The sequence below is a fragment of the Xiphophorus couchianus genome, chromosome 2 (assembly GCF_001444195.1).
Source record: "Xiphophorus couchianus chromosome 2, X_couchianus-1.0, whole genome shotgun sequence".
Lineage (NCBI taxonomy): Eukaryota > Metazoa > Chordata > Actinopteri > Cyprinodontiformes > Poeciliidae > Xiphophorus > Xiphophorus couchianus.
In genome coordinates, this window is record NC_040229.1 from 27,956,377 (window position 1) to 27,983,215 (window position 26,839).

At 41.2% G+C, this 26,839-nt stretch overlaps 1 protein-coding gene across 2 annotated transcripts in view; it reads right to left on the reverse strand.

The window, feature by feature from the left end:
• The window catches only part of insc (INSC spindle orientation adaptor protein), a 62,880-nt gene that overhangs the window by 3,934 nt on the left and 32,107 nt on the right, over nucleotides 1-26,839 (reverse strand). For both annotated transcript variants that reach the window (XM_028027197.1, XM_028027206.1), the window contains exons 3-11: nucleotides 20,716-21,082; nucleotides 19,437-19,489; nucleotides 17,302-17,425; nucleotides 16,850-16,963; nucleotides 7,222-7,347; nucleotides 1,983-2,154; nucleotides 1,656-1,834; nucleotides 1,479-1,545; nucleotides 224-379 (exon numbers count right to left, since the gene is read on the reverse strand). In XM_028027197.1, the coding sequence (XP_027882998.1) occupies nucleotides 224-379; nucleotides 1,479-1,545; nucleotides 1,656-1,834; nucleotides 1,983-2,154; nucleotides 7,222-7,347; nucleotides 16,850-16,963; nucleotides 17,302-17,425; nucleotides 19,437-19,489; nucleotides 20,716-21,082 (1,358 nt within the window). The remainder of the gene's footprint in view (nucleotides 1-223; nucleotides 380-1,478; nucleotides 1,546-1,655; nucleotides 1,835-1,982; nucleotides 2,155-7,221; nucleotides 7,348-16,849; nucleotides 16,964-17,301; nucleotides 17,426-19,436; nucleotides 19,490-20,715; nucleotides 21,083-26,839) is intronic.

Here is a 26,839-nt window from a genome sequence, read left to right on the forward strand (position 1 = left end):
AACAAATAAGCTTTAAAAGCATCTCTGCACATTTGCCTTAGTTTACATGGCTCTTTGTTTCTTTCATTGATTGTTCCTTTCTTTTTTAAAACATGGAAGTTTATCATTAGCCCTGGACTCGGAGAGCCATTGCCAATTTTAGATCTTTTTTAAATGCTTCATTTTCCTGTTGTGTTTTTTTTTTTTTAAGGAGGAGCCGAACCAATGCAGTGTGACCTTTCACCTTTCAGCTGGATGGCGGTGTGGGCCACATCAGGGTCTCTGCTCAAACGGGCCAAAGTGACCGCAGCTTTCTGCTGGACGCGCTCGCAGGCAGCCACCTCTGACGGGTTGGAGGACGAGGGTTTCTCCCCCAGCAGCAGCAGCAGTCTCTCTATTCCTGGTGGGAAAGAAAATACAATGACTCGTTTAGAAAGAACAGAAGCATCACTTGAACTCAGCAGAAAGACTATAAAAACGGTATTAATAAGGAGCAGTTTGGAAAATAATCAGCCTCCGAAACATTAGAAATACTTCAGGTCGCTTGAAGTTGGTTACTTATAAAATAATTTATGAGCAGAACGGATATAATAATACATGAGTTACTAACTAATACTCAAACTCTTGTCAGGCTAACTCCCAAAGATGACTAGATGCTGCCTTCTGGTGGAAGAAAAAAGAACTACACTCCATTCAGTCAACTTATGTAAATGTTTTATAGCAGTTTTTTTTCATTTTTCTTTTATGTCTGCAGGAGGGTTAAATATTATCACGTTCCTAAAATAACAGCCTATGTAATTTTTTGCCCAAAGTAATTTTTTTGTTTTTTGCCATAATGATCTTTTGATAATAAGGAGGCGGTCATTTTTTTATTTTTGCAGAAAAGCTGTTGGTAAAAAAAAAAACGACGACATGCTGAATGAAAGCAGAGATGCATTTAAAATGAATCCCAAGGAAAATCTCCATTTGTTACGAAAATTTTATTTCACACAGAAAAATTCACAAAAAAGTTCTTAAACTTTTGATTTGAGAACGTTTACTAAGAGGGAATTATACAGTGGGAACATTATCCAAGACGCAATGGTGACTCTTTTTTTTGCCACATTCATTTTAAATTTATTCTGGTAATATTAAAAATGTATTGGAGTATTCTTTTGACTTTGTCATACGACTTCATTCCTGTAATATTATGACTTTTTTCTCGTAATTGAAATTAAAAGTATTGGCCTAACATTCTGTCGTTTAATTCACCTGACTTCAAAGTTCACATAGACAGAAGCCGTGGAACACGCTTGTCAAACAAGATGGCCGCCCTGACATCACAATGAACTATGGAAGCCCAAGAAATAAATTGGTTGCAAAATTTAAATCTTCAGAAACCAAAAATTAAGATTCATTGATAAAATTAGTTTGTGGTCCAGGTCTACAATAACAAAAGAAACAAAAACATGGTAGTAAAAAAAGAAAATATGAGAACACACAGCAGTAAATCTGATTACCTTGCTCTTGCAAGACTTCAGAAGCACACGACTCCAAAACAGAAAGATTTGCCAAAATTGTCACCACCTGAAGTTGAAGTGATGCAAAAATAAAAAAGATGAGTAAACAGTGTGTGTCGGCATGTGTGTGTGTGTGTGTGTGTGTGTGCTGGGGCCAGTTTCGGCTGCTTTCGGTACCTGGTCTTTGGAGTAGGGCGTGTCCACTCTCTGGCGGTCCTTGCAGGCCTGCAGCAGGATGTGGATGGCGTTCAGCTGCAGCAGGATCTCACACGCCATGCTGTCGAAGAATGTGATGTTGGCCAAGGCAGCAGAGGCCAGGAGGAACACTTCGCCACAGGAGGCGCTCTCGCACAGCTCTGGGAGAGGAAACGGCAACATTTTTACGTCTCGACAAGGCAACATTTGCTGCAACAAATTGTTGAAAAAAAAGAGTAATTTTTTTAGTGTTAACAGAAAGTTTTCTGATGCAGATTTTTTTTTTTTTTTTTTGCCATCACCACTCACTGATGAGCGCTGTGACGATGTCGTGCATGCTCTCCAGGAAGCTGGCCAGGTGCTGGGTGGAGGTGTGGTGGGGTGACGTGATCTGGGCCACCACGGCCGCAGCCTCGGCCCGGGCAGCCTCCACGCTGCTCTCATCGGTCAAGATGTCTGCCAGGCACAGGATCCCGTCCACCTGCAGGTCGGTCACAAACACACCTGACTAGGTCAGTGGAAAGGGGCAGCATTATGTGTTTTCCAGCAACATATGATCATTTTTGTAGCGCAATCAAGAAACTGTTACTCGGAGTTGTTGAAAAATCTTGCATTCATCAAATGTGACTTAAAAGAAATTAATCTGACTTAGTAATTTAACACCCTTAAATTGGGCCTCTGTCTTTTTAAGAAAGCCCTGCTCTTTCTGAAACTCCATCTTCAGGAAGTCACAACGTTTTTACCAGCGTTGCACTGAGATGAAGCTCCTATAATTAGCTCAGGTGGTGTTTGCTAATTTCTGCTAGCTAGTCTGAAGGAGTTGAGTGGGGGAGTCGCAGGGGGAGGGCTGATGTTTGAGGCGAAAACTCTGAAGCTTGGAAACAGAGGCTCCTTGAAGGCGGAGCGAGGTCCGCCCAGGCATTTTGGACTGTCACGGTTGCAATGGTATCAATGGTTACCATGGGGATTAGAGGATCGCTCAAATAGGCATAAAAAAATCAAGGGAACACTGCAGGCACAGGCGTAAATCCCAGGGGGGCTGGGAGGGATTCACCGCCCTCCCCGGACCCCCCAATCTTGGAAAAGTCTAGAATTGCCCCCCCCCCCAAAAAAATCATAGAAGAAATATGTGACGGGCATCGGCCTGGTTTTATGCCTCATCGGCTTCAGTGGAGGAGTTCGGCACCAAAACCGAAGATTTGCTTCAATGTATGAAGATGAGAAACTCATTGAATCTTTGTACGACTTGTTTTGCATTTTGTCACAACACAGCCGAAACATTCAAGTGTGTTGAACTTGGATTTTATGACAGAGCAACACAAATTAAAACAAAATCCACATGGTTTTGAACTTCTTCACAAGTAAAACTCTGAAAAGGTGAAGATAAACCAATAAAACATAAGTTTTGTTTGCTGCCATGTAGAAGAATGTGAGACCTGCAATTTACCTTAAATTTATGTTTGGCATTCATGCAAAACACTGTGTGTGAGTGTGTGTGTGTTGTTGTTGTTAAAGCAGCAGGGACAGTGAAGCTGTGCAGAGTTAATTTGAAAAAGAATGAATCTAAATATCCTTGAGTGTCAGGCTCATGAGGCTTTTATTATATTGTTTATTAAGTTGTGACAATCTCTTACAGTTTCTTCTTCTTCTTCCCAATTATGCACCGTTTTGTGTTGGTCTGTCATATTAAATCCTATGAAATACACAGAAGATTGTGGAAAAATGTGGAAAATGCTATTAGCAAAGTTCAGCATTTACTTTCATGAGTGATGTTAGAGCAGTATTTTTCAAAGTAGGGGCTCTGGCCACCGTGGGGCGCTGTGGAGACCTCAGAACGCTAGAGGAAAGATGAGTCAAAACAATTTTTTTTAAAACTGCAAAAATAAATACAATCACATAAGAAATATTTTAATCTGATTTTTATAAGTTTTTAAAATAGGTTTTATATAATTTTTATAAGTCCTTATTATAAAATATAAGTTAAAATAACTTAATGAAGTGTTATTTTCCATGCTCATGTTTCTGATTGGGTCCCAGTCTAATTTATTATTTATTTATTTATTAGCTCTTTAAGCTAGCAACCTCAAAACGGACAAGTTTCTCACAAAAAAGTGTATCACACTGCTGCAAAAACCCCCATGACCACCTAAAATCAGAAATTATGAGGCAGGATTTCTGTTAAATAAATATAATAATTATTCAATAGTGAATAGAACTGAGAAGAAATGTTCTAAAAGTTGATGTTTCTTTACATGTTTTGTAGCATTGTCTGTGGGTTTGGAAATGGGCTTAGCTTCCGGAAGCGAATCCTTTTTCGGGTCCCATGTTTAGGAAAAGTTTATAGAGAGCCGATCCCTGAGGCTGTCATGCTTTAGAACCCATCATCCACCAGGGGGCAGTGTTGTTCAGTTTAAAGCGCACCAGGAAACATCTGTTAACTTGTGCCTGTATTAGACCTTAATGATGAGCTGTTTCTGCGTGGATGTAAATGTTGGAATGAATACATACTGCAAAACACAGCAGAATAAACTAAAGTGCATTTTTACTTTGGGGTTAACCTACACACGTGTGGGAAAAACTAATTAGCTTTGCATATTAATTAGCTGTTTCTGACTCTGCTGTGGTCCCAGCAGTGTGTTCCCACATTTCTCATGTGGGAACACACTGAACCAGAAGCTGCTGGGAGCTCAACCTCCAACCAGATATGCCTGAAAACTAAAAGTTTACCAACAAACATCTCAAGTGGAGCCGGCTGTCAGCTCTCAGCCTTCCACACCTGTCAGTCTTATCTGCAGACGAGCATCAGCCCGCCGAGCTTCACAGGACAACTTCCTATTTTTGTCTCTGCGGACGTCAGCAGCGCTGCACGACAGCGGCCCACTGACGTGGAACCGTTCGCTCTCCACGCCCACGTTTATCTACTTTTTCATCCTCCCCCTCCAACCCCACCACCAGCCGGACTGCCCTACCCCCTCCTCCTCCTTTGTAAAACTGGATGTTCCCCCAACTCCTCGTTTACAGGACAGTAAATGTATCTGCATCAATCTGTTCGCCCAGTCGTCTTTACATAACCGTCAGACGCGCCAGATAAGTTAGAAGAAAGTTGGCGCAACGTAAACCTGGGAGCTCGGCATCAGGAAATAACAAGGACAAAACATATTTTTATGCTTTGATGTTATTATATTAGAAAAAAGTTTGTGTTGTAGCTAAAGGCCTTTGACATTAAGAAAAAAAAATGCTCTGCCTGCTTCAGTCTGTGACAATATTTACACAGGATATGAAAAGTAATGCAGAAATTTTCACCTATTCAACTTAAGCAATGTTGTTTTTCAACAGATAATTGAGAAATAACTCAATTATAGACAAAAGAATATTTTGTGTTAGTTTATAAATCACTTATGGGCTCAGCATCAAAATACCTTAAAAACCTGTTGTCATAGTAACAATCTTCCATACCTCTCTGGTCTTCTGGTTCTGGTCTGCTGTGCATCTCCAGAACCAGAACCAAGCATGCAGCAGTCAGCTTCTATGCACCACAGATCTGGAACGAACTTCCAGCAAACTGCAGAACTGCTGGAACACTGAGTTCCTCTAAATAAAGGCTGAAGACTCACCTTGCCAGTCCTAATAACTGGAATAACTGGAACCTGACCAGTTACCAAGTTCTGATGCCGTCATAATTCTGACGATGGCATTTGACTAAATGTAATGCTTATTGCTTGCTTCATAATTGATGACTATATGAGTTTTTAAATTATTATGTAAAGCACTTTGAAAGCAAACAAGCCTTTATTTTCCACATAATTACTGCCTGTGTTTAAACAATTTTCCAAAACATGCATATTTCTCTTTCTTGTAAGCCCAGCAGCCATCTTCTGCCGGCTAACTGGTAGTGCTCAGCAATAGGTGGGGGTGGGGCTGTGATGTCACTCTGACACTTCCTCTGGCATGCCATTACAAGGACTACAAATTGTAGGAACACCATGATGAAAAATGTTTGTGTTGGTACACCTTGAAACCAGAAACAGAGTGTAACCATAGCAACACAGCTGGTATTGCCCCCATAGCTTCAAACTTCCAAACCAAATGCTACTGTCTTCCTTTCTACCTCATCCCTCATCAATGAGGAACCTTCTACAATGTAGCATCATAATGACGGCAGTAAGGGCTGGAGTTTTCTCTACACCTGCGTCTTTCCTAGCTCAACACAGACAGGTGTCTTTCTCAAGCCTGAGCGATCGGCGCGTAGCGCTCCGTAGCTCAGACCCGCCTGACAGCTCCCCCTTCGGGATTGGCTTGCTAATCCAGGGCGGACTTTGCTTCCCGACGAAGCGCCTTCACAGTTGGATAACTCCTGCCATTACCAGCTGCTCTTTCCGCCAACAGACACCGCTGCGGCATCATTATTCGCGGGGATCGTGTTGCGTTTCGTCTCTCCGGCTCGGCTGCTGTTTATTTTGGGTTTATTTTCTCCTAAGAGAATGAAGGAGGACAGACAATAAGGGATGTCTCATTAGCTCTCTCTCTGCCTGCCACGCCCTCTTTGCTTTGCATGCACAAACGCCAACAGGGTTGGACAGTTCGGCTCAGTTCGGTCCTGGTGTTTGACCTGTCAGCTTAGCATTCAGAAGCTCTAACTAATGACCTCATTAATAAGCCCAACAGAGCCTGACCGGGAGTCATGTAAACAAACACTCACTTTATCTAGTCATCATATAGCAGATGTTGTCTTTCTCATAGTCTGACAGTTACACAGCAGAGTTTCATAAAACGCGTTAGGAAATTTATTCTCAGGAAGTCAAATGACTACAAATATGAAAGTGCTGAAGAGAGGCGTGCCACAAAAGGTTGGATGCAACAGTGACATCCCAAATTGCTTTCACCTAGGCGTACCCACTACCATTTTGCTATAACATGAAGCAAAGTGGATCAGAAGTCCTTTAGACCTGTCTCTTTCTACCTACAGTAGCTTTACTTTTTGCAGGTGAGGTAGTTCTGTTGATGTCTTCCAGCAATGAGCTTTAGTGTACGCTAGAATGGTTTCAAACTAAGGCAGTGATACTCAAATAACTGAGCCAAAAAATATAAACAACCCCTAACTTATGGTCATCAGAGATAGAACATGACCGAAAGAATGAAATACTGGATCGACACACTAGAAATAATATTCCATTCCTTCGTAGGGTGGCCTCATCCAGCTGTAGAGATAAGGGTAGGAGTGTCATCATCCAGCGGGAAATCCAGTGAGATCAAAAGGAGTCATTAGAGTTATTGCCCTCTGGAAGATTTCCGAGCATATTCCACAGATTTAGAATTCCCTCAATCCCACCTGACCTGGGATTACCATGAGATTCGTAAGAAACTGAAGAGAGACGAGAGAAATGTTACTCCCATAACGCTATCTTGAATAGGTGGAAGAGATGTAGTGTAGAGTGTAGATGGATGTTTGATCTCAGACTGTGTTCTTTTGAACACACCATAAAACAGATGGAGAAGATGTTCCTCACAAGCGGATAAAGAAAACTGTGTGTGTTAGAGACAGATGTACCTTGTCCAGCTGGTTGATGCCCTCTTCTACGCAGCAGATGGAAGCCACCGTTCTCAGAGCGTGAGCGTAGAGGTCTCTGAAGCGATCCTGCCTGCAGATCTTGAACAGGGCCACCACAGCACCTTCCTGTATGCAATGAAAAACACTATTTAATCTACAGCCATCGAGAAAGACTGTTGTTAAGACTCGGGGCCAATCGCTTCATGAAGCTGAGCCTGCATGCGTATTGAAGTAATTGATTATCAGCTGCAGTAATCAATTACATGGCAACGATAAAATATGTTACTCATGAGCATAAGGTTATGTTTTATTCACTGGTTTGTCAGAATTATTTTTCATTGGTGCCTATCTCTAGCGGTCATTGGCCAAAAGGCCTTGTACCCCCTGAACAGGGTGTCCATCACAGGGCAGATCTGTGTTAAAATTGTATCACATTTTGTTTAATATGTGCAATAATGTTCTGTCTGTTGTATTCCACAGAAGAAAAAGTTCTTTATTAACAAGTAATGTATTAACAAAACCATCTATTTACAAAAAAAGTTCAAAAGACAATGACTGGGACTGAAAAGCCCACACATAAAGGAAACTTGCCTGTCTCCCTTATGTGCTGCTCAGGTTATTCACATTAAATACACTAGAATATTCTGGAAATATATAATATTCTGTGTAAAAAAAAATTAAAAATCCTACCATAAGCTATAGAAACATCAAGAAAAGCATAAAACTAACTGGAACATTCAAGAACTTATAGGAAAGTTCTTGAAGTTTATAAAATGTCCTAGAGAGAAGCTTGTTTTAGTCTGTCTGTAAACAGACAACCCACTGGGTGTAGCTTCTACCCCAGATGAGGTAGCAGAAACTACCTCATCTGGGGTTTCATCCCAGTTTCTGCCCTGGGGTGAATTTCCCATTATATCTTCTGCAAACCTGCCAGCTGATCCGCTGTGAGAAGGCTGTAGAGAACAATTGTGCTACATTCAGGCTGCGACTTTGCGTGATGAGAGTCAGAACGTAGGATATTCCCACGCAATCCAGCTGTCTGGATGTGCTAACCTGAAGAGACGGAGGCCTCACACCTCCACGGTCTGCAACACCTGTCGTCTCTTTCCAACCTGCAACCTCGAATAAAACTCCAGACAGTTTGGTTTCTCTCTGAGTCACTGATAGAAATCCCAGAAATCTGTTTTCTTCGATTGGCATTTCCTGACTTATGAGAATTAGTGAACATCTGATTTTCTTCATGCTCTTTTGTCGCTCCCATCCTGAGGAGAAACTAAGAAAAGTGGCCTTCTGCGTTACAAGAATAGTATGAATATACTGTATTGCGAGAATAAGGTTTTTATTCTCGCAATATTATGACTGTATTCTCATGTAGTGACATTATTCTTGTATTGCTACGACTTTATTCTCATTTTATTTTGACTTTACGCTCATATTTCGACTTTATTCTCATTTTATTTTGACTTTACGCTCATATTTCGACTTTATTCTCATATGACTTAATTCTTGTGATAATTTGACTTTAAGTTTGTAATTATATTTTGTTCTTTTAAATCTTTTATCGATATTAAGGTAATAGTGTTATATAAGAAGCGCTGCTAGTAGAGGGAAAACTTTCGGCCTCAAACTCAAACTAAATGTCTTCTCGTCGACGTCACACTTTCTCGTAACAAAATGAGACGCCACACGTCACCGTCCGCTTTTGTCCTGCGGACGTGCATAATCGGACAAAATGACACATCAAATTGCTCCTTGCTACCCGGATCCAGAGCCAGCAGCGTCGTTCTCGGCCCTGGAGAGTCCAATGGACGTGAGATGACCAGCGGATTTGGCCGGCTTCACTCGGCGAGCCCGCCAGCTGCAGAACCTCTCAAATCCCTCCTGCAGTTTGTTTTTTTTTTTATGTCAGCTGAAACAAGTGAAACTATGCACGTCTCATCAATGGGAACCAGTGAGCTGAGAAAAAAATCAAATAGAATAGATATGCAAGTCCGTAATAGAGGGCATTTTCTCTTTTGCTTGGTGTAAACAAACAAAAATAGCTTCTTCACTCGGTCCGTGTTCGACGCAAAAGCGTCCCTCTGTCTAAACGGATTGGAAGCGACTGAATTGTATTCCCCGTGCGCACGGCTGGAATTACCTGGAGGAAGACGAAGCCTGTAACTACCACCATTATCCTAATAAGGCCATTATGCTGGACTGGCATGTCTCGTGTTGTGCTGGGGCCGTGCCGCTGAGGCTTGGAGTGGTTAATCATCCTGCCCTCCAGCCTGACCGCTCTTCCCTGTTCGCTGCCTACGCAGTCCCGCTCTGCATTACCTGGCAGGACTGTCGCCGCCGTCACACACGCTGCAGAAAAGCTCAGGCTTCTGATTTAGGCTGCTCAGGTTTGTCCCTGTCGTTTCACTACGAAGGCAGAAGATATTCAAAAATAAATAAATGAAGGTGTAAAAACACGGTCCAGCTGGATCGGAAAAGAACTCGTTTTATTTTTCAGTGTGTATAAAGGTGGAGAACATTCTTTCCAAATAGATTTACTTTTGTCTTTTGCTGATTATATTTGAGGCGTTAATTTTGGCCCAAGCATATTCAGCAAGTAAAGGGATTTTATATGATTTTTTTTCCCCCATTGTGACTGATTTCTATGACAGCGTATTAGGGCAATACTAAAAAAAATAAAAATAAAACAATTAAGTTAAAGGAATGAACTCAAAATGATACTAGAATAAAGTCATAACAATGCAAAGCCATAAATTTACAAGAATAAAATCGTATTACAAGAAAAATCTCATAATTTGACTTTATTCTCGTAACTTTATAACTTTATTCTCATGCGACTTCATTCTCATAGATTATGCAGACAGATATTTGTAAAAAGACAAAAAAAGTGCACAAATTGAATTATATTTCATACAATTTTATTCAAACTATGTCAAAAATATAAAGTGCCTATAAAGTATTCACCCCTTGAATGTTGGGCCATTTTGATTGCTTTCACAAATCAGTCATGGTCAACAAAATTGAACATTTTACCACAAAAAACCCCAAAACTTATCAAATTGAAAACTGATTTCCTGATTATATTGTGGAGATATTAGTTTTCAATTTGACTTTGAACTTTTTTTTGTCTTTTTTTTTTTATCCAAAAAGCAACATTTTGCTGACCGTGGCTGATTAATATAGTTGCAAAGACACTTTTTACAGCCATTATCATATTATTGTTTTTTATTACTATTATGCCACTCATTGTAAACCGCGCCCAGGCATCACTGACAGTAAAACACCAAGCATCACCATGCTTGACAGTTGCCTCACTTTGAAAAACTCTTTCCCTCCTCGTTGAGGTGAAAGGCCTCGGTCTTGGTCTCCTCTAAAAAAACATTTTTTTCTCGCTTAACTTGCAGCTGCATGCAGGAAGCAGCTAAATCTATTCTGAGGAAAAGTTTTGGCTTGTTCCTGTGAGCAGCTGCAAAGTTCAGTCCAGCTTATAGGTTTCGTTTCATTTGAGGGGGGGGGAAACGGTTTGGATCCGATGGTTCAAATTTCTTCATCGAAATTAAAGATTCCAACAGAACGAGGATGCAACGGTCTTCCCAAAACGCTGACCTGCAGCCTCTTTAAATTTTTTGGAGCAATGCTTTAAAGCCAGTGCCTCGCCAGGAAGCTAATCAAATTGGAAGGAACTCTACTAATTTTCCCAAAAGGAGCGGCCACATCCCAGCTGGTGTTACACCAGAGTCTTGTGGGTTGCTATAAAAACCCACGTGTTCGAGGTATGACTTGCTCATTGGGCATTTACCCATGCCTTAGTGGTAACACATGTATATGTGGTGTTGTTCTTGAGAAAACCAGATCCACATCACTACCCAGATCAGTTTACTGTTTCCGGTTAAAATCATATTCCAAAATTTCAAATAGTTTCCTACCAGCTGTGGCGGAGCGATGGGAAACTAACAGACTCAGGCGTCACAATGTGCATGGAGATGATTCTGCACAACTGGATTATGTGAAAGAGCAGGTGTCCAAACAGTACGCCGTTTTTTAGGGACGAAGGCAGCAGATGTTCTACATCCTGGTTGTAAGGCATTCATATTTAAACATTGGGGTCTAGTTGGTTGTTTCAGATGACTGCAGTGATGTCAAAGGCTTTAGATTGGTAGCCAAAACCAAAAAGGCGTGGAAGAAAATGAAAACTACCAGTTTAATGGATCAAAGAAGGGCCAAAATAGTAAAGGCTGAGGCAACAATCATCTCCAGGGTGATTAAAGGTCTACAGTTCCTGTGAGCACCGTAACAATCAGCAGAGACCTACCCGGAGTCAAGCTATCACCAAAACCCCACTGAAAATAACTGCACTAAAGAGAAATGGCATCGCATTTAATGGGTTGTTTTGGACATAAAATCACTGAAATCAAGTCAGTATACACTGAAAAGTTTCCTTCAGTCAGCCATTAAGTTACAGAAATGTTGTTGTTTTTTTAATAATTTTTTTTTTACCCCTCCAGAGGGTCTTTTGTGGGCTCTAGTGTCCCTTATATGACAGTAGGCTGACAGGAAATGGGGAAGGAGAGGGAGGAAGACATGCGGCAAATATCGTCGGGTCCGGGAGTCGAACCCGTGACGGCCGCGTTGAGGACTCAAGGCCTCCAAATATGGGTCGCGCTAACCACTATGCCACCACGGCACGTCCACAGAAATGTTTTCTTATACAATTGTATCTGACATACAGCTCCGGAAAATATCACGAGACCACTTACCATGATCAGTTTCTCTGATTTTACTTTTTATAGATATATGTTTGAGTAAAATGAACATTGTTCTTTTATTCTATGAACTACTGACAACATGTCTCCAAAATTCCAAGCAAACATTTTGTATTTATTAGCAGAAAATGAGAAATGGTCCAAATAATAAAAAAGATGCAGTGCTTTCAGACCTCAAATAATGCAAATAGAAACAACACTAATATTTTAGCTCAGGAAGAGTTCAGAAATCAATATTTGGTGGAAAAACCATGAAGTTTTCAATGGGCTTCAGTGCAGCGGTCTCTTAATTTTTCCACAGTTATATGTGTCGCACTACGACGAGACAGGAACAAGTCGCCTTAGCAGAAACGGTAAGATGATAACCGTCAATTTCTAAAAAAAACTTTTGTTTTGTTTTTTTGCTAAATATACTTATTGAAGTCATGAAGAAATTACCCCACGCTTTAAATATACGTTTTGGAGATTTTAAAATGGTAAACTTGGTGCTTGAGTTCAGCTTGAAAGGGACACATGGCTAGCGCAATAATTATCCACTTTGAGACGCTATCATGCAGCCGCATAGTTTCGCTAAAACTCATATACGTTCCACAGATAACATTCTGGTAGCAGAAAGAGAGCGACAGGACATGAGAATAATCACATATCTTGAAGCTAACAGGCATACAGTTCTTCTGAGATGATGATATCCATCAGAAAGACACCAGTGGACCGAAAATACACCAAACTATGATCGGAGGCATTCATGTCAGCGTGAGCAGCGCTGCGCCCCACACTGACTGACTGCATCTACAAACTGTAACACTTGAAATAAAGCAGTTATTGACATCAGGCCGAAAGAAAACATTGTCTAACACGTTGTACGTAGGCAACCCTAGCGTACAGGGTTCACATGTGACTTCATAGCAAGGAGTGTTTTGGCAGCAGAAGATAGTGAGCTTCTGTCTCTATCTTCAAACAGAAGCTCACAGCCTCGTTGGAAAATGGAACAAAAGGAGAAAACATCTAAAAATATATATATTTATAACCAGATGCACCTTTTGTCTACACGCCGTCAACTGGCATGACTTCCCAATTGCACCAATTGACAGTCAGTGTTGGGGGTGGGACTAATATAAAGTAATGTAAATGAACAGTCTTTGTTCACACCAAGAGGTGTTTGGTTTGAGGACAATTCTTCTGGAACTTTGAGGCCTTTTTTTTCTCACTAATCCTGTTTGCAAAGTCCCAACATTTAAATGATCATATCCTCCTTTTTTTTTTTTTTATTTGACCTCATTAGAAAGCTACGAATCCACACTTTCAGAATCTGTAAATAACTCTAAACGCCCCCTGGGGGAGACTTGTTCACGGTTTTCTCGTGGCCAGTCACATATCAGATTGGTTCATGCAGAAGAGGAATTACCCTGGAGGTTGATGTTTCTAACGTCACAACAACTCCAAACACGTTAAATGAGTAGCACTTTAGTTCCAGATCAATCAGATTAACATCACGAAGACACCATTCCAATCTGCAGACTTCAGTCCCAGAGAAAACTCCTCAGAAAGGCATCAAATAATTATTCCCAGTGCATTTATGCGAATGGAAATACATGCTATCAAAATAACTGAACTTTACTCACTCTTTTAGGAGCACTGCCGTTATTAAAGAGCTCAAAATTGTTAGGTTATTTATGTCGATGATGAGTGCGTGTAAACTTCTGACCAGAACTGTAAATCCTATTTAGCTTACAGTTTATAGTTTGGTTTCTTGCCAGTTTCGCTCCGACTCTTATTCTTCTTCTCCTTACCCCCGCCCCTCCTTTCACTGTCCTTTTTCTAATTAAGGTAAAACAAACTAAGTGGATGCATTGGAAATATTTCTGAGCTGCAGCAGCAAATCTGCAATGTGGCCCCATATATCACCGAAAAAGTGATCATTTCTGCTACTATAAAGCCAGACGATGGCTGCTTTTAGAGGAAAACTTTTGTTTCTCTCTCTCTTGCTCCCTCTCAGAGCATCTCCCGCTTTTCACAGATTGCTGGGCTTCTCGTTCGCTACTTCCCCGTCTCTTCCACCCATTTCACCCTCATTCCCTAAATGGAGCCCTCGGAGGACTGTTCCACTCACACTTCATGCGTCTCCATCCGTGTCTCCCCAGCTATATGGGCCCACACTGCGTGTAATTTGTTTCCGTCTCATAGTTTTATGAATCATTCTCTTCTCTGCTCTGCTGAGCTCGCTAGCAGGAAAGGAGGTGATTTAGAACGAGATTTACAAGCAGAAGCCTTGTCAGTGAGAGTTTAAGTTATTTTCTTTGAGATGATGCAACGCTGAACAAACGGCTTGTTTTGAAGCAGAGGCCACATGGTGGGCCGGCATGCTCTATGCCAGGGGTGGGCAATCCTGGTCCTCGAGGGCCGGTGTCCTGCAACTCTTGCAAGTCTCCCTGGTCCAACACACTTGAATCCAGCAGCTGAATCACCTCCCAAGTGCAGTCAGGTTCTCCAGAGTCCTGCTAATGACCTCATTATTTGACTCAGGTGTGTTGAAGTGGAGATGCATCTAAAAGTTGCAGGAGTCCGGCCCTCGAGGCCTGGAGTTGCCCACCCCTGCTCTATGCAGTCAGAAACGTCTGGTCAGCGAGTGACAAAGCCTTGACTTCCTGTCTTCTAATAACTCAATTCAGTAAAATTCTAAAATTCTTTATTTGTCCCTAATTAAAACTGAATATCGTGACTTAAAAGAGTTGCTGTGAAGGGTTATACTGCTGGGAGGGCGGATCTCCGGTAGCAGTCAGTCCTGCAGCACGTCTGAAGAGGCCTCTGACTGAAGACAGTTGCTGTATGGCAGCCTGTATGACTGTTGCACTGCAGAAACACCAAATCTTACCAAGAATTTGTTTTCGACCTAACAGTGTAAATATTGTATCACACTTGAAATAAGACAAAAAACCATTTAGAAGTTACTTTACAGCAAGATGGACGAGCTTGTGTAAAGTCAATAATTCAGATACGTAAGTACTAGTTCCACTGGCAGATTTCTTCACAAAAAACAAATAAAATGTCTTGTTTTAGACGGAACTAGTCCTTTTTGATTTGTATTCAAGAATTAGTGATTTAAAACAAGCATCTTGCAAGAAATTTACTTTTAAATAATTTTTGTCTTAATTTACACATACTCACAGGTTTGCACTACAAACTACATGTAGACATAAAAACTTAGATTTTGTGTTTTTGCAGTGTATGACGTGCTAACAGCCGAGTTTCCCAGCAGAGATGATCCCATAGTAGCATGTCCTGGATGACACATCGCACTGCTCATTTGCTTTGGTGCTTTTCTTTAAGTTCCTGTCCAGGTGGGATTTTGGAGTCATAGTTTTGGTATTATTCTAGCTTTTGAGGTGCTAACAAGTTGCTCCGAGTTGTAAAAAGAATACTTTGTTGCTACAGCTACACATCAAAGCATTGGACTGAAATGAAAGAAAAAAAGTGAGAGCATTTCTTCCAGCTGCACAGCATCCAAAACCAGAGGAAACAATCGCCCAAACATGCGACGCTGCCCTCAAAATCAGAATTAAAACGTAACAGAGCTGCTCCAACACGTAACAAGTGCAATTTTGAGAATTAAGGATGATCAGTGTGACATTTTGGTGAATTTCTCTCCATATTTAAAGTTGCTTTTTTGTTCGTTGCTCATATTCTGAAGACATATTTTAGTGTGTTTCTGTATAGACATATTTAAAAGGCCAGTGTTATGTATTTTCTAGCCACATAGTTCCATTTTGTAGCTCTATCAAGTAACTACGTTACCTTCAGTTGTTATGGAAATATCTAAAATAAATTAATGGAATTTTACTTTGCATCTGACGCCTTAAAAATGGGCCTCTGTCTCTTTAAGAAGCTCCTACCCTTTCTGACCCTACTCTTTCAGTTGTCATGACAACAATGCTTCCCTCTGCCATCCATTGATGTCATTTACAGCCATTCTTAGGTGTCTGAACTAAGACGTAATTTGTACAATGAGCTCAGCAGACGCGGCGTTCCACCAGGTGTTTGCCAATCGCTGCTGCCGCTAGTTTGGAGGAGCACAGCTGAATAGCTGCCACAGGAGATTAAAGGATTTCTCAAACATGCATGAAAGTATTGAGGCAACACTAAGTATATGTTTTTTTGATGAGAGAATAACATGATAACATGTCAGCCAACAAACTCCGAACACGCAGGTGAGTAAAGTCAGCAGGAACATTAAAACGTGACGAAGAGATCCGACACGAGGCGGATGATCCGTACCTCAGAGTGCTAGCGTGACAGGCAGCAGGAAGCTAATTAGCTCAGATAGCAGGTGGACTTGTTTTGTATTGGGTATTCATTAGCGGCCACCAGCAGCCGAGCTCTCCCCTCCCCCAACCCGACGGTTCGGTCAGCGGCGCTGCGCTGGGAGTTAAATATGAGTGGATGGGCAGGTAAAGGCATGTGTGCAAACTGCAATTGTGATCTATGTCCATCGCTAATAGGAGCTGACAGTATTGATCTCGCAATCTGGCTGTAAGGAAGCGCACATATATATTTATATATATATGTATATATATATATATATATACACACACACGTGTGTGTATGTGTGTGGCCATCAGGATGAGTCTTATCGAAGGAATCATAGAAGCAGGCAGGGGAACTAATGGTCAGTTGAGACATGCTGTCTGGTCTGTCTCGTCTTATCTGGTACTGAAAGAGCGAGGCGGCGTTGTGTTCTGGTCTGACTGGTGGCTACTCGCTAACGGTGAGTCACCACAGATCCCAGTTCTGAGACCAATCTCAAACCTATCAGGGTGAAACCCCCTGAGCTGCTCAGCCAACCGGCTGCGCCGGTTTATCCGGACTACCTTGGCGATGATGCTGCAGAGCTGGGGTCCATCCTGGGTGAGAGACAGCAGGTTGCTGATGGCGCTGCCGATAGTCTGAACACAGTCTGACGACTCGATCTGTTTGATCAGAACCTGCAAGGAAGATGAGACCTCAGGTCACCTCTGGGTGACAGAAGGCAAACAGATTGACGACAAGGGGATGAATTCAAATAAAGGTGCGACTTGTTAAAATCGCATTTATTCGATATTTCTCTTACTCAAATTCTTTGGTATTAAAACATAGGAAACAATTATAACCCCTCATTGTAGTTACAGCTGCAAGTCTCTACCGGCATTTCCTGTAAAGAACTTGCAGGCATGAAGCTCCTGCTGCTGTTTCTCTGCTCCGTGGCTTAAAGTTACTCTGTTACTGTAAAGTCAGCATGACTGGAAAAGCTTTGGAAGGCAGGTAAACAAACACAGTCACCGACCCGGATCTCGTTGGCCAACGCCATGTCGATCATGTTGCTGAAGGAATCGCTGACGTCTGTGAGGATCTCGTGGATCGCCTCCCTCATGGATTTAAGGAAGAATTCATCATCTGTGTGAAGGCACCTGCAGGAAAGAGGTTCAAATATCTTCACACACCGTCGTGGGGAAAATGAAGTAAATACTGTTTGATTCCAAATGATACTAAACACTTTTATTTTTTTTACTTTGAAGTGACTTCTGATGAACATGACACATTAGTTTATATTTCTATAAGATGCAGATGATATTTAGTAAAACCAGAAATTATATAGAAACTATGTGTCATCAATCTACTGTTTTAGTGATCATCAGCAAGTGAAAAAAATCTGTCAAAAGAAGAGTTGACAGTTTGCTGGTCTACATTAAAACTGCACTATGTAACGTTTATTTAAAAATGTATATATACATTTATTTAGTACCTCCTGCTCTTTCTGAGACTCTGAAATCAGAAAGTCATCACACCATGTCTCCTGTATTAACCTTTAACGGGGAAATGAAATAATTTCTCAAACATGAATGAAATAATGAAAGCAACACTCCAGATGTGTCTGTGGTGAGGGAATAACATGAGGTGAACTCAAAAAAGCAAATTTTACACAATACTACTCCGTCAAATAATAAACCGTCATAATAAAAAAAAAACAACGTTTTAACAGTCTTTCATATTTTTCAATTCCACTCAATTTCCACAAATTCAACATTAAAAGTACCAATAACATATATTTAATCTTTTCTTTGCTTTTGTTGTTTTCCACAAATATCAACACCCTGAAGAAGAAAATCGTCTTTTGCAAAATAGTTGAATGAATTTCTAGATTTGAAAACCTTAGAAAAGAAATTAGAGCGTTGAAAGTAACACTTATTTTAGCGGATATTTTATGAAGACATATTGGCTGTATTTTGTCAAAAATAAAGGGATTACTAAAACAGGAGGAAGGTGCTGGGAGAAAAAGGCAGACTTTCATCCCCAGACCTTCAAACACAACGTTGGACCTCATCGTCCGCCACGGCTCGCGGCACAGAAGAAGTCCTGAATCATAACAGAGTGGCCTACATAACATGAACTCCAATAAAGACCCTCTGGTGGGAATTTTAAAAAAAAAGAAGCACACAAACACAAGAATATTAATGAACCGGAGGCCCTTGCCTGTGATGGGAGGGCTAAGATGCCCCAGGAACGGTGCCAGAAGCCGGTGTCAGGCTATGGATCACATTTACAGCAGGTCAGAACAGTTAAAGTGCGCTCCACTAAAAGACTGTAGCAGTCATTAAAAGTGCCGCTTCGTACTGAATTTGAAGAAACCGCCTGTAATATTAGCCGAGTTAAGCTACTTAAACCGTCCGTCTTTCGTTTGTTTATTGCGGAGAGGTTTTAGTTTTTAGAACCCAAATTGGCCCGTATTAGCTGTAACTGCAATTTCATAGAAATGGAAATATTTTGAAGTTTCTGACACTTTTTGTCGGAGAACACTGAGCAAGTCTGGCTTGTGGCGGATGATAATGGGCTCCACTTGCGGTTTAGTCGTCGCAAAAACTAGGCGGCACTTTAACCCTTTAACTGTCACCCCAAATACTGTCACATGCAGGTCAAAGGGTCGATGGGGACACCGGCGTCCTCATGGCAGTTAAAGGGTTTTAAGGGAGATCGAGATTTTTCTGTTGAGACTCCCAAACTTTAAAACGAACTGCCTTTAAACTTTAGTCAAGAATCCACACTTCCTGTGTCTAAGTGTCTATTAAAATCTCTTTTTTTCAATTGTTTTTGATCATGTTGATGTGCTATTATATTGACTCTTTTAAAAATCGGTTGTAGTCTTGTGTGTTTTAACGTTTCTATTTTTATAAAAATCTTTTAGTATTTACAGCCCTTCAAGCAAACTTTCTGTTTTTAAATGTACTTTTTAAAATGGATTTGAGACTTATGAAAGATAGATAAATGTTTTCTCTTTTTTGCGTCTTCAGTTAGTAGATGCATGTTACATTTTGATTTCTCACGTGTTGTTGTTCATTTAAGATTTGTCTTTTTCATAGTATGTGGATCTTTCTACTTTTTTCTTATTTTTCTTATATTCATTCTTATTTGTGTGTCTGTTACCTCTCCGTGATGTTAGTCAGCTCCATGCACTTTTCCAGCAGTGTTTTTTCATACTGCAAAAAAAAAAAAAAAAAGCAAAGAGAAACAACATTTAAAGAAGCGTTTCAAAAAGAAAGAAAGCCATAAAAAAAACAAAATCCTGTTAGCAATTTTCTACAATCCAAGTAGGGGGCAAATGAAGCATTTCAAAGAAGGTTCTCTGGTCGGACCTTCTTGAAAAACGCCGTGTGTGGCACAAAACGAGTCAACACATCACAAACTGAACACGTGATTCTAGTGGCACACGGTAGTGGCAGCATAATGCTGTGTAGAGGAACTTTATTCTCTGTATATGAAAAAGCCAGTAGAGGCCCAAAGACGTTCAACTGTACCAGCAGCAAAATAGAATTCAACAAAGTACTGACTAAATGGCGATGAATACAAATGTGGGCCACACTTTTCAGATTTTTAAAAAGTCTAGGGGTAAAAAAGCGTAATTTACTGTTCATTTGTACTACAAAGTATTAGAACCATACTAAGAACAAATGCAAATATTAAAACAAAGTCATAATATTGCGAGAATGAAGCCATACTAAGAATACATTTGTTGTATTGTATGAATAAAGTTGAAATAATATGAGAATAAAGTCACGATACTGCAAGGATAATGTAACAAAGTGAAAATAAAGTTGTAGTATTACATAAAGTCATATTACAATTTTATTCTCATAATATTATGCCTATTCTTGTAATACTATCACTTTATTCTTGTACGATTTTATTCTCAAAATCTTAGGACTTTATTCTCGTAATATTGTTGTTGTTTGTTTAGTTGGTTGTTTGTTGTTTTTTTTTTGCGTGGCTTTAGTACTCCGTCACTTGCGATGCTTTTACTCTGTCAAAATAAAATTCTGTTCAAATCCATCAAAGTTCCAAAATGACTACAAGTTCAAATCGGAGCAACACTTTTGTGAGCCGCTTTATAACAAAACATGCAGAATGCGTACTCAAAGGCTCATATCGTATCCTCATCAATGTTTCTGGTGGAAAACCAAAGTCTACCAGGGGTGGGCAATCCTGGTCCTCGAGGGCCGGTGTCCTGCAACTCTTGCAAGTCTCCCTGGTCCAACACACTTGAATCCAGCAGCTGAATCACCTCCCAAGTGCAGTCAGGTTCTCCAGAGTCCTGCTAATGACCTCATTATTTGACTCAGGTGTGTTGAAGTGGAGATGCATCTAAAAGTTGCAGGAGTCCGGCCCTCGAGGCCTGGAGTTGCCCACCCCTGGCAGCCTCACCCACCTTCTGCATCTCCGGCGGCGTGCTCCGGGCGGCGCTGTACTCGTGGACCAGCGAGCGCACGTGGCAGTTGGCGCGTACGGCCGTGCTGTGGACCCTCTGCCAGCGGCCTTTCTCCAGCCGCTGGAACATCTTGCCCAGCTCCGTGCTGACCACCAGCGCCCGGCGGAGGAGCGTCTGCAGGTTGTTCCTGGCCACGTGGTCGCCCGCGCCGATCCCGGACGTCACTATGAGCTCCCCCTGGTGGGAGTCTTCGTCCACCCCGATGGGCTTGGCCTGAAGGACGCACATGCACTCCACCTCGGTCATGTGGCGGAGGTCCTCCATCCACCGCTGGACTGAGTCCACCTGCAGGGTCTGCATGCGGGTACTGGAGGGGGAAAAAATGAAGATATTTGTTGAGGCATTAAAAAAAACAAAAAGCATTTAAAGGGACAGTTTCATGTAAAATTTACTTTTTGGAGCTTTGCTTCATGTTGAATTGTCATCAAAAAAGGACCTGGAGTGTTTTGATTCTTGTACGTTTGAGAAATCCTTTAAAGGGACTGTGGTATATATTTTCACATGATACCATTTTATACCACAATCAAGGACCTATGTTACCTTCAGTTGTTATAAAAATGCTGGAGATATCAAATATGACTTTAAAAAAAATGATTTCATGATTTAACACCCTGACATTGGGCCTGTGTCTCTTTAAGAAACTCCTGCTCTTTCTGAAACTCCACTTTCAGGAAGTCATCACATCATGGCTCCTCTATTAACCCTCTAACCACGTTTTCACCAACGTTTCACTGGGAAGCTCCTACGATGAGCTCAGCAGATTCTCAGTTTCACCAGGTGTTTGCTAATTGCTGCTGGCTGGTCTGAAGGAGCTGAGTGGGGGGCTGCTCTGTCCGGCTTTCAGGATAAAGCTCCTCCTCGGATCTGCAGCTTCCAAGTTTCTTAGCTTCCACCTCTGGGCCTCTGAGCAGCTCTCCCTTTCCACCCCCGCCCTCCCTCAGCTCCTTCAGACTAGCCAGCAGCAATTAGCAAACACCTGGTGAAACTGTGCATCAGCTGAGCTCATTATAGGAGCTACCTGCCAGTCCAGTGCTCCAACCAACACTTGTAAACATGTTGACTTCCTGAAGGTGGAGTGTTGGAAAGATCAGGAGTTTTTAAAGAGACAGAGGCACCAATTTCAAGGTATTAGAGTATTAAGTCAAATTTCTTTTAAGTCATATTTGACATTTATAGCATTTTTATAACAACTGAAGTTAACATAGTTATTTGATTGTCCTACAGGACTGTCAGGCTGGAAAATACATAACACTGCCCCTTTAAGTTAAGTTTAAGGTAGTCTGCTTAAGTTTTAAGGAAGCCTCACTTGTTCTGAATATGAGCCTTTTGAACTAAAGGTGTGCCAACCACAAAGAAAGAAAAACAAACCGTGCGTCGTCACAGACTATAACCAACCATGAGCAGCTCGTTCTCCTCTACTCCATCAAAAGCAAAAACCATAAACATCCGTCGCAGCAATCAATGCGTGCGTCGCAGGTCAAATCCGTCAATACTCGCTAGCTTTTGTTTTAGTTGGCTCAACCCCTCAGTTCCAGCAGGTAAACACTCCCTCCCACTTCAATCTCTCCCAGCGCTGACCCTAATGACCGGAGGCTTTAGAGGGCGACGGCGAACCCCAGGCTTCCTGGAAGGATCTGGATCGATGGCCACAGCGGCCGGCCCCGCTTTGAGTCAACAGAGGAGGTTCTCTAATGAAGATGGATACTAGCCGCCTTCGCTCACTGGCCTCTTCCTGCGCCGTTTGGGCAATGCTGCGCCGCACATCGGCTTTTCTCTGGAAACATGTCATCACACGGCAAAAATTGGTGGCAGGAGGATGAATCATTGTTGAACAAAATGGAGCCCTCTTTCACACGTCTGTGAGTGGTATGATGAAGTATAAAATTTAGAAGAAATAATGAGGCATCTTATCTTGTCCCTTTCACACAAGTTTTTAACTCTTTTCTTGGTGTTTCATCTGTTTTATTTTTTATCTCCTTGTAATTGTTCATCTTTTCACAAATCGTCTTTTCGCCTCCCAATGCTTGCTCAAAACTTCCGGATGTAAACATTAACATGCAACATGTCTATAACAGTAAGCTACCTGTCTGCCATTACCACACTGAGCAGCATGTACATGAGCTCAATTGACAGCGCTAAGACCCTCCCCCTAACTCTGATTGGTTGTTTCTGACCAGGCACGGTGCATTTCTGCAGATGGCAGTAGGGGCACAGGAAGGAGGAGGAGAAACTCCACAGATTCTTTTCCACAGAGTGTCTTTTTCATGTTGTTATGTGACAACACAGTGACGATTTTAACAAATATACATACATATATATATAAAAAAACATTGTTTCTAAACGTTACATGCTGCAGCTTGAAGTTTCAGAAAGTTCTTTGGTGTACAACATTCTCATTTAATCTCTGTAATGCTAGAAAGGAGATAAAGATCCAATAAGCTGTGAATGTGGAGTGGAATAAATAACGACGCAGTGTTGCGGGGAGTAAGGGTCATTTATAAGGAGCTTGTTGTACTAAGTGGGGTAAATGGCCTCACAGTGACAATGGAAGCCCCTGAGAATGGATGAGGTTCAATCTTATGTTGCTGTCTGAACAAAGTTATTTCTCCCTAAATGATCCTGGTTGTCAAAGAAAGCTGAGCCACACTTCTGTTTCGTGACTCCTTCTGATGTTTTTTGCATTTCATATCGTTAAACACTTGCAAACCATGCTATATGACAAGGTTTGTCAGGGAGCGATCACATAGACGTGACTCATGGTTTGAGTAAAATTACCCACAAGGGTTTGATCATTCGACGCCATCGTAACTGAAGAGGACGCGGAGAGATGCTGCAGGTTCTCAGCGTTTACTGTCTTTCAGACTCATCTTAACAAGAAGTGGCATTTTATACAAACATACTTTATATAAGTGTCTTTGCTAAGTACTTGGTTTAGGACGTTTTGGCAGCTCCGGCCTCAGGTCTCTTTGGGGAAGGGTTGGCACAGCTTTCCTCTTAAAGCTTTTCTTCTTCTTCTTCTTGGCAGAAGTGATCAAACTCAATTAGGGTGGAGTGCGAGTGGCCGTGTACGTCCGCTTTTAGGTCTCCTCAAAAGTATTTAATTAAGAGCCTCTACAGACTCTGGATGCTGGAGTATTTTTCGAAGATTTCCTAAAACACCTCCTATGGTAGTTCTTGCTGCTACGCTTCAGATTGCCCTCTTGATCTGCTGCTCGATCCTGACCTACAGCCTTGCCTTTTTGCAGAACAAGGGCGAAACAATTTTCAGGCTTCAAATATACCAGCACTCATTTTACATATTTAAGCAATTCTGCATGGGGTAAGAATCTTGGTATGGTATTTAGGACTTGCCTCTCACCATGGAGAGGTGAGAGGTGATCTTAGAGCCTTAGACTGAGCCAGTCTGAGTTTATCATGAGATTTTTTCCAGGTACTCCAGTTTCATTGCCTACACTCCCCCCAAAAAAAACAGTTCTTACACAATTAGCAGCTCCATATAGCATTTTTGAGTGGCTTATAAACAAACAAGTAAAACTCAAACAAACTGGTAAAATACACAATGTCTATCAACACTGAACAGTAGACGATGGAAAGACAGAATCAACAAATTTAGCTGCAACTCATGACTTCCCTGCTTACTACCCAATTATGTTGCACCATGGGTATCCAGTGTCTGAAGACACAAGAGCTCAACAACATAGAAATGTATTATTTATTATCTGTTAATTAGGTTATCCAATCATCAGATTAGTTCTAAATGCTATTATGCCAATTCAGTTCTATACAATCATGGACTACGGACGGTGATATTGGCGCTAGCGTCTGTGCATGTTTAGCATTGAGATGCTATTTTAGGCTTGAATAGCTGCAGTAATGGATTAGCTCCTTTTAGCCATACCACAACTCCACAACAACAGCATTTTTCAGTATTGCATCAGATTGTTTTCTGAAGCGAATGTTCACCCCCCAGTGGCCAAAGACCAGCAGCTTCGTCGTTCATCGCCGTCGTCTGCAGATGTCAGTTGCGCGTCAGAGCTACTGGCGTTCCAGAAACATGTGAATACAGAGGATCCAGGCCAAAAAAAAGTCACATTCAAAACATCAGTTTCATCAAAAATAAATCGAAATGAAAGTCCTAATTAAAAGTATCAAGTTGCCAAGTTCTTTCCCTATATACTGTATGATTACTGTTAAAGGACTAATTTAGCATTTCATTATGTTTAGCTCATTGTCTAAAAAAAAAAACTTTGGATAAATTATATCAAAGCTAACAGAGTACAAATATTTCTGATTTTTTTTTTTTTTTTTTTTTAAATGTTGACTCAGAAAGGTCAACATTTCTGTTGTTGACAGAAAGGCTTAACTAGTTCAGATATGTGGACCATGAAAGACATACTGTAGAAATGCATTGCCTAACCCTTATTGAAGACGAAGATGTTTGGTTAAATTTTTGAGGGTGATCGGGAAGGAAATGTTGTACTTTATTACAGTCCTCCAAAGGTGTGTTTAAAAAAGTAGTGCCTAAATCAACAGTTTCTTCTGAGAGTGACATGTTCGGTAAGGGGCACGTTCCCACGCAAGGCGGTAATTTGCCAACATTTTCCTTGCGTTCTACAAAAAGTATGGCTTTTATGGTTTTGGACTAATGGATAGATTTAAACAGTGCTCATGTGTGTGTGTGTGTGTGTGTGTGTGTGTGTGTGTGTGTGTGTGTGTGTGTTTTGCATAATAAAATGTAAAGTTTGAAAACCCGCAGTGCTATTTACTATTCTATGTCATCCTTGATTCTACAAAATAATGAAACAAAAACAAATTTAGTCTCGAGGAGGGGGATGCAGGGAACAGAATAAAGAGTCTCACTGTTTGGACCAAACCAAATGTGACCATTTCACGCCATCTCTCTCAGTTACATAACCAGTCTCACACGAGGATGAACCCATCCTGATTTACACTCCCCTCCGCCTCCCGACGAGCCACAAAACATCACCCTCACAAAATAATAACCGGTTTGTTTTCCAAAGGAGGGGAAGCGGTGCGCTCCGGCTAAGAGGGTAATGGCAAATATTTACATGTATGGCCAAGAGAGGGTCAGGCGACGGCGGCTCTATTATCTCGTTGAGCGGCGGGATCCTGGGGACACGATGCTTCACTGCCACTGCTGCAGGTAGCTGCCGGCCGAGTCAGTGACGGCGGTGGAAAAAGTGGTTCAAGCTTGCTAATTTGGCTTTGTTTGATGTTTTTCTTTTGTTTTTTGATGACTATGTCTTAATTGGTTGGTAGAGATTTTGTACATAGAGGTTAAACTGGATATTGACATGCACCTTTACAAAAATACACATCAACCTTTTTTTTCTTACTGTCAAACAATAAATGAGAACAAACCAGGGGTGTCCAAACGTTTTGTCACGTGAACCAAATCGTCGGGTCAGAAGGCACTCACTGGCCAACGAAATAAAAAAAATAAAAAATCAAGCAAATACAGTAAAGCTAATATTTATTTATTTATTGTGGGAAAGGGACCTTATACATCCAAAACGTAAAAAAATGTGGGCTTGTACCTTTGCTGTATTAAACGAAATATATCTGGTTTTCAGATTCTTTTGGGCTCAATTTAACAAATGTATTCTCAAGTATAGGAACAGGATTTGGTGCTAATATTTAGCTAAGTTTGATCAATTAAATAACAGCTGATTTGGGTGCACAAAGTCGGCTTTTCAGTAAACGTCTCTGGATAAACGGAGCTCAACTTATTCTAAAAGTCAGGTTAAAAAAGACAAAAACTTGGTGTCGTACTTAGTATTTTCTATTGTAAGAATGATTGATTAAAAATAAAATGTCTCCATTTTACATCAACTGCCTGTACTGGACAGGGAGAAGCCATGTCATTCTTTCACTACAGTTGGGGGACGCGCTGCGGCGTTTGAGCGACATTGCAGTCTGCGGTCTTAGATAAGAGCTATGGATTGAACAGGCTGGAATGAGACACAGCATTCTCATCGTCTCATCCTTTTAGCAAAATATGGGAGTTCCTTTGAAATTGGCCTCTTTTCATTAAGCTAATTTA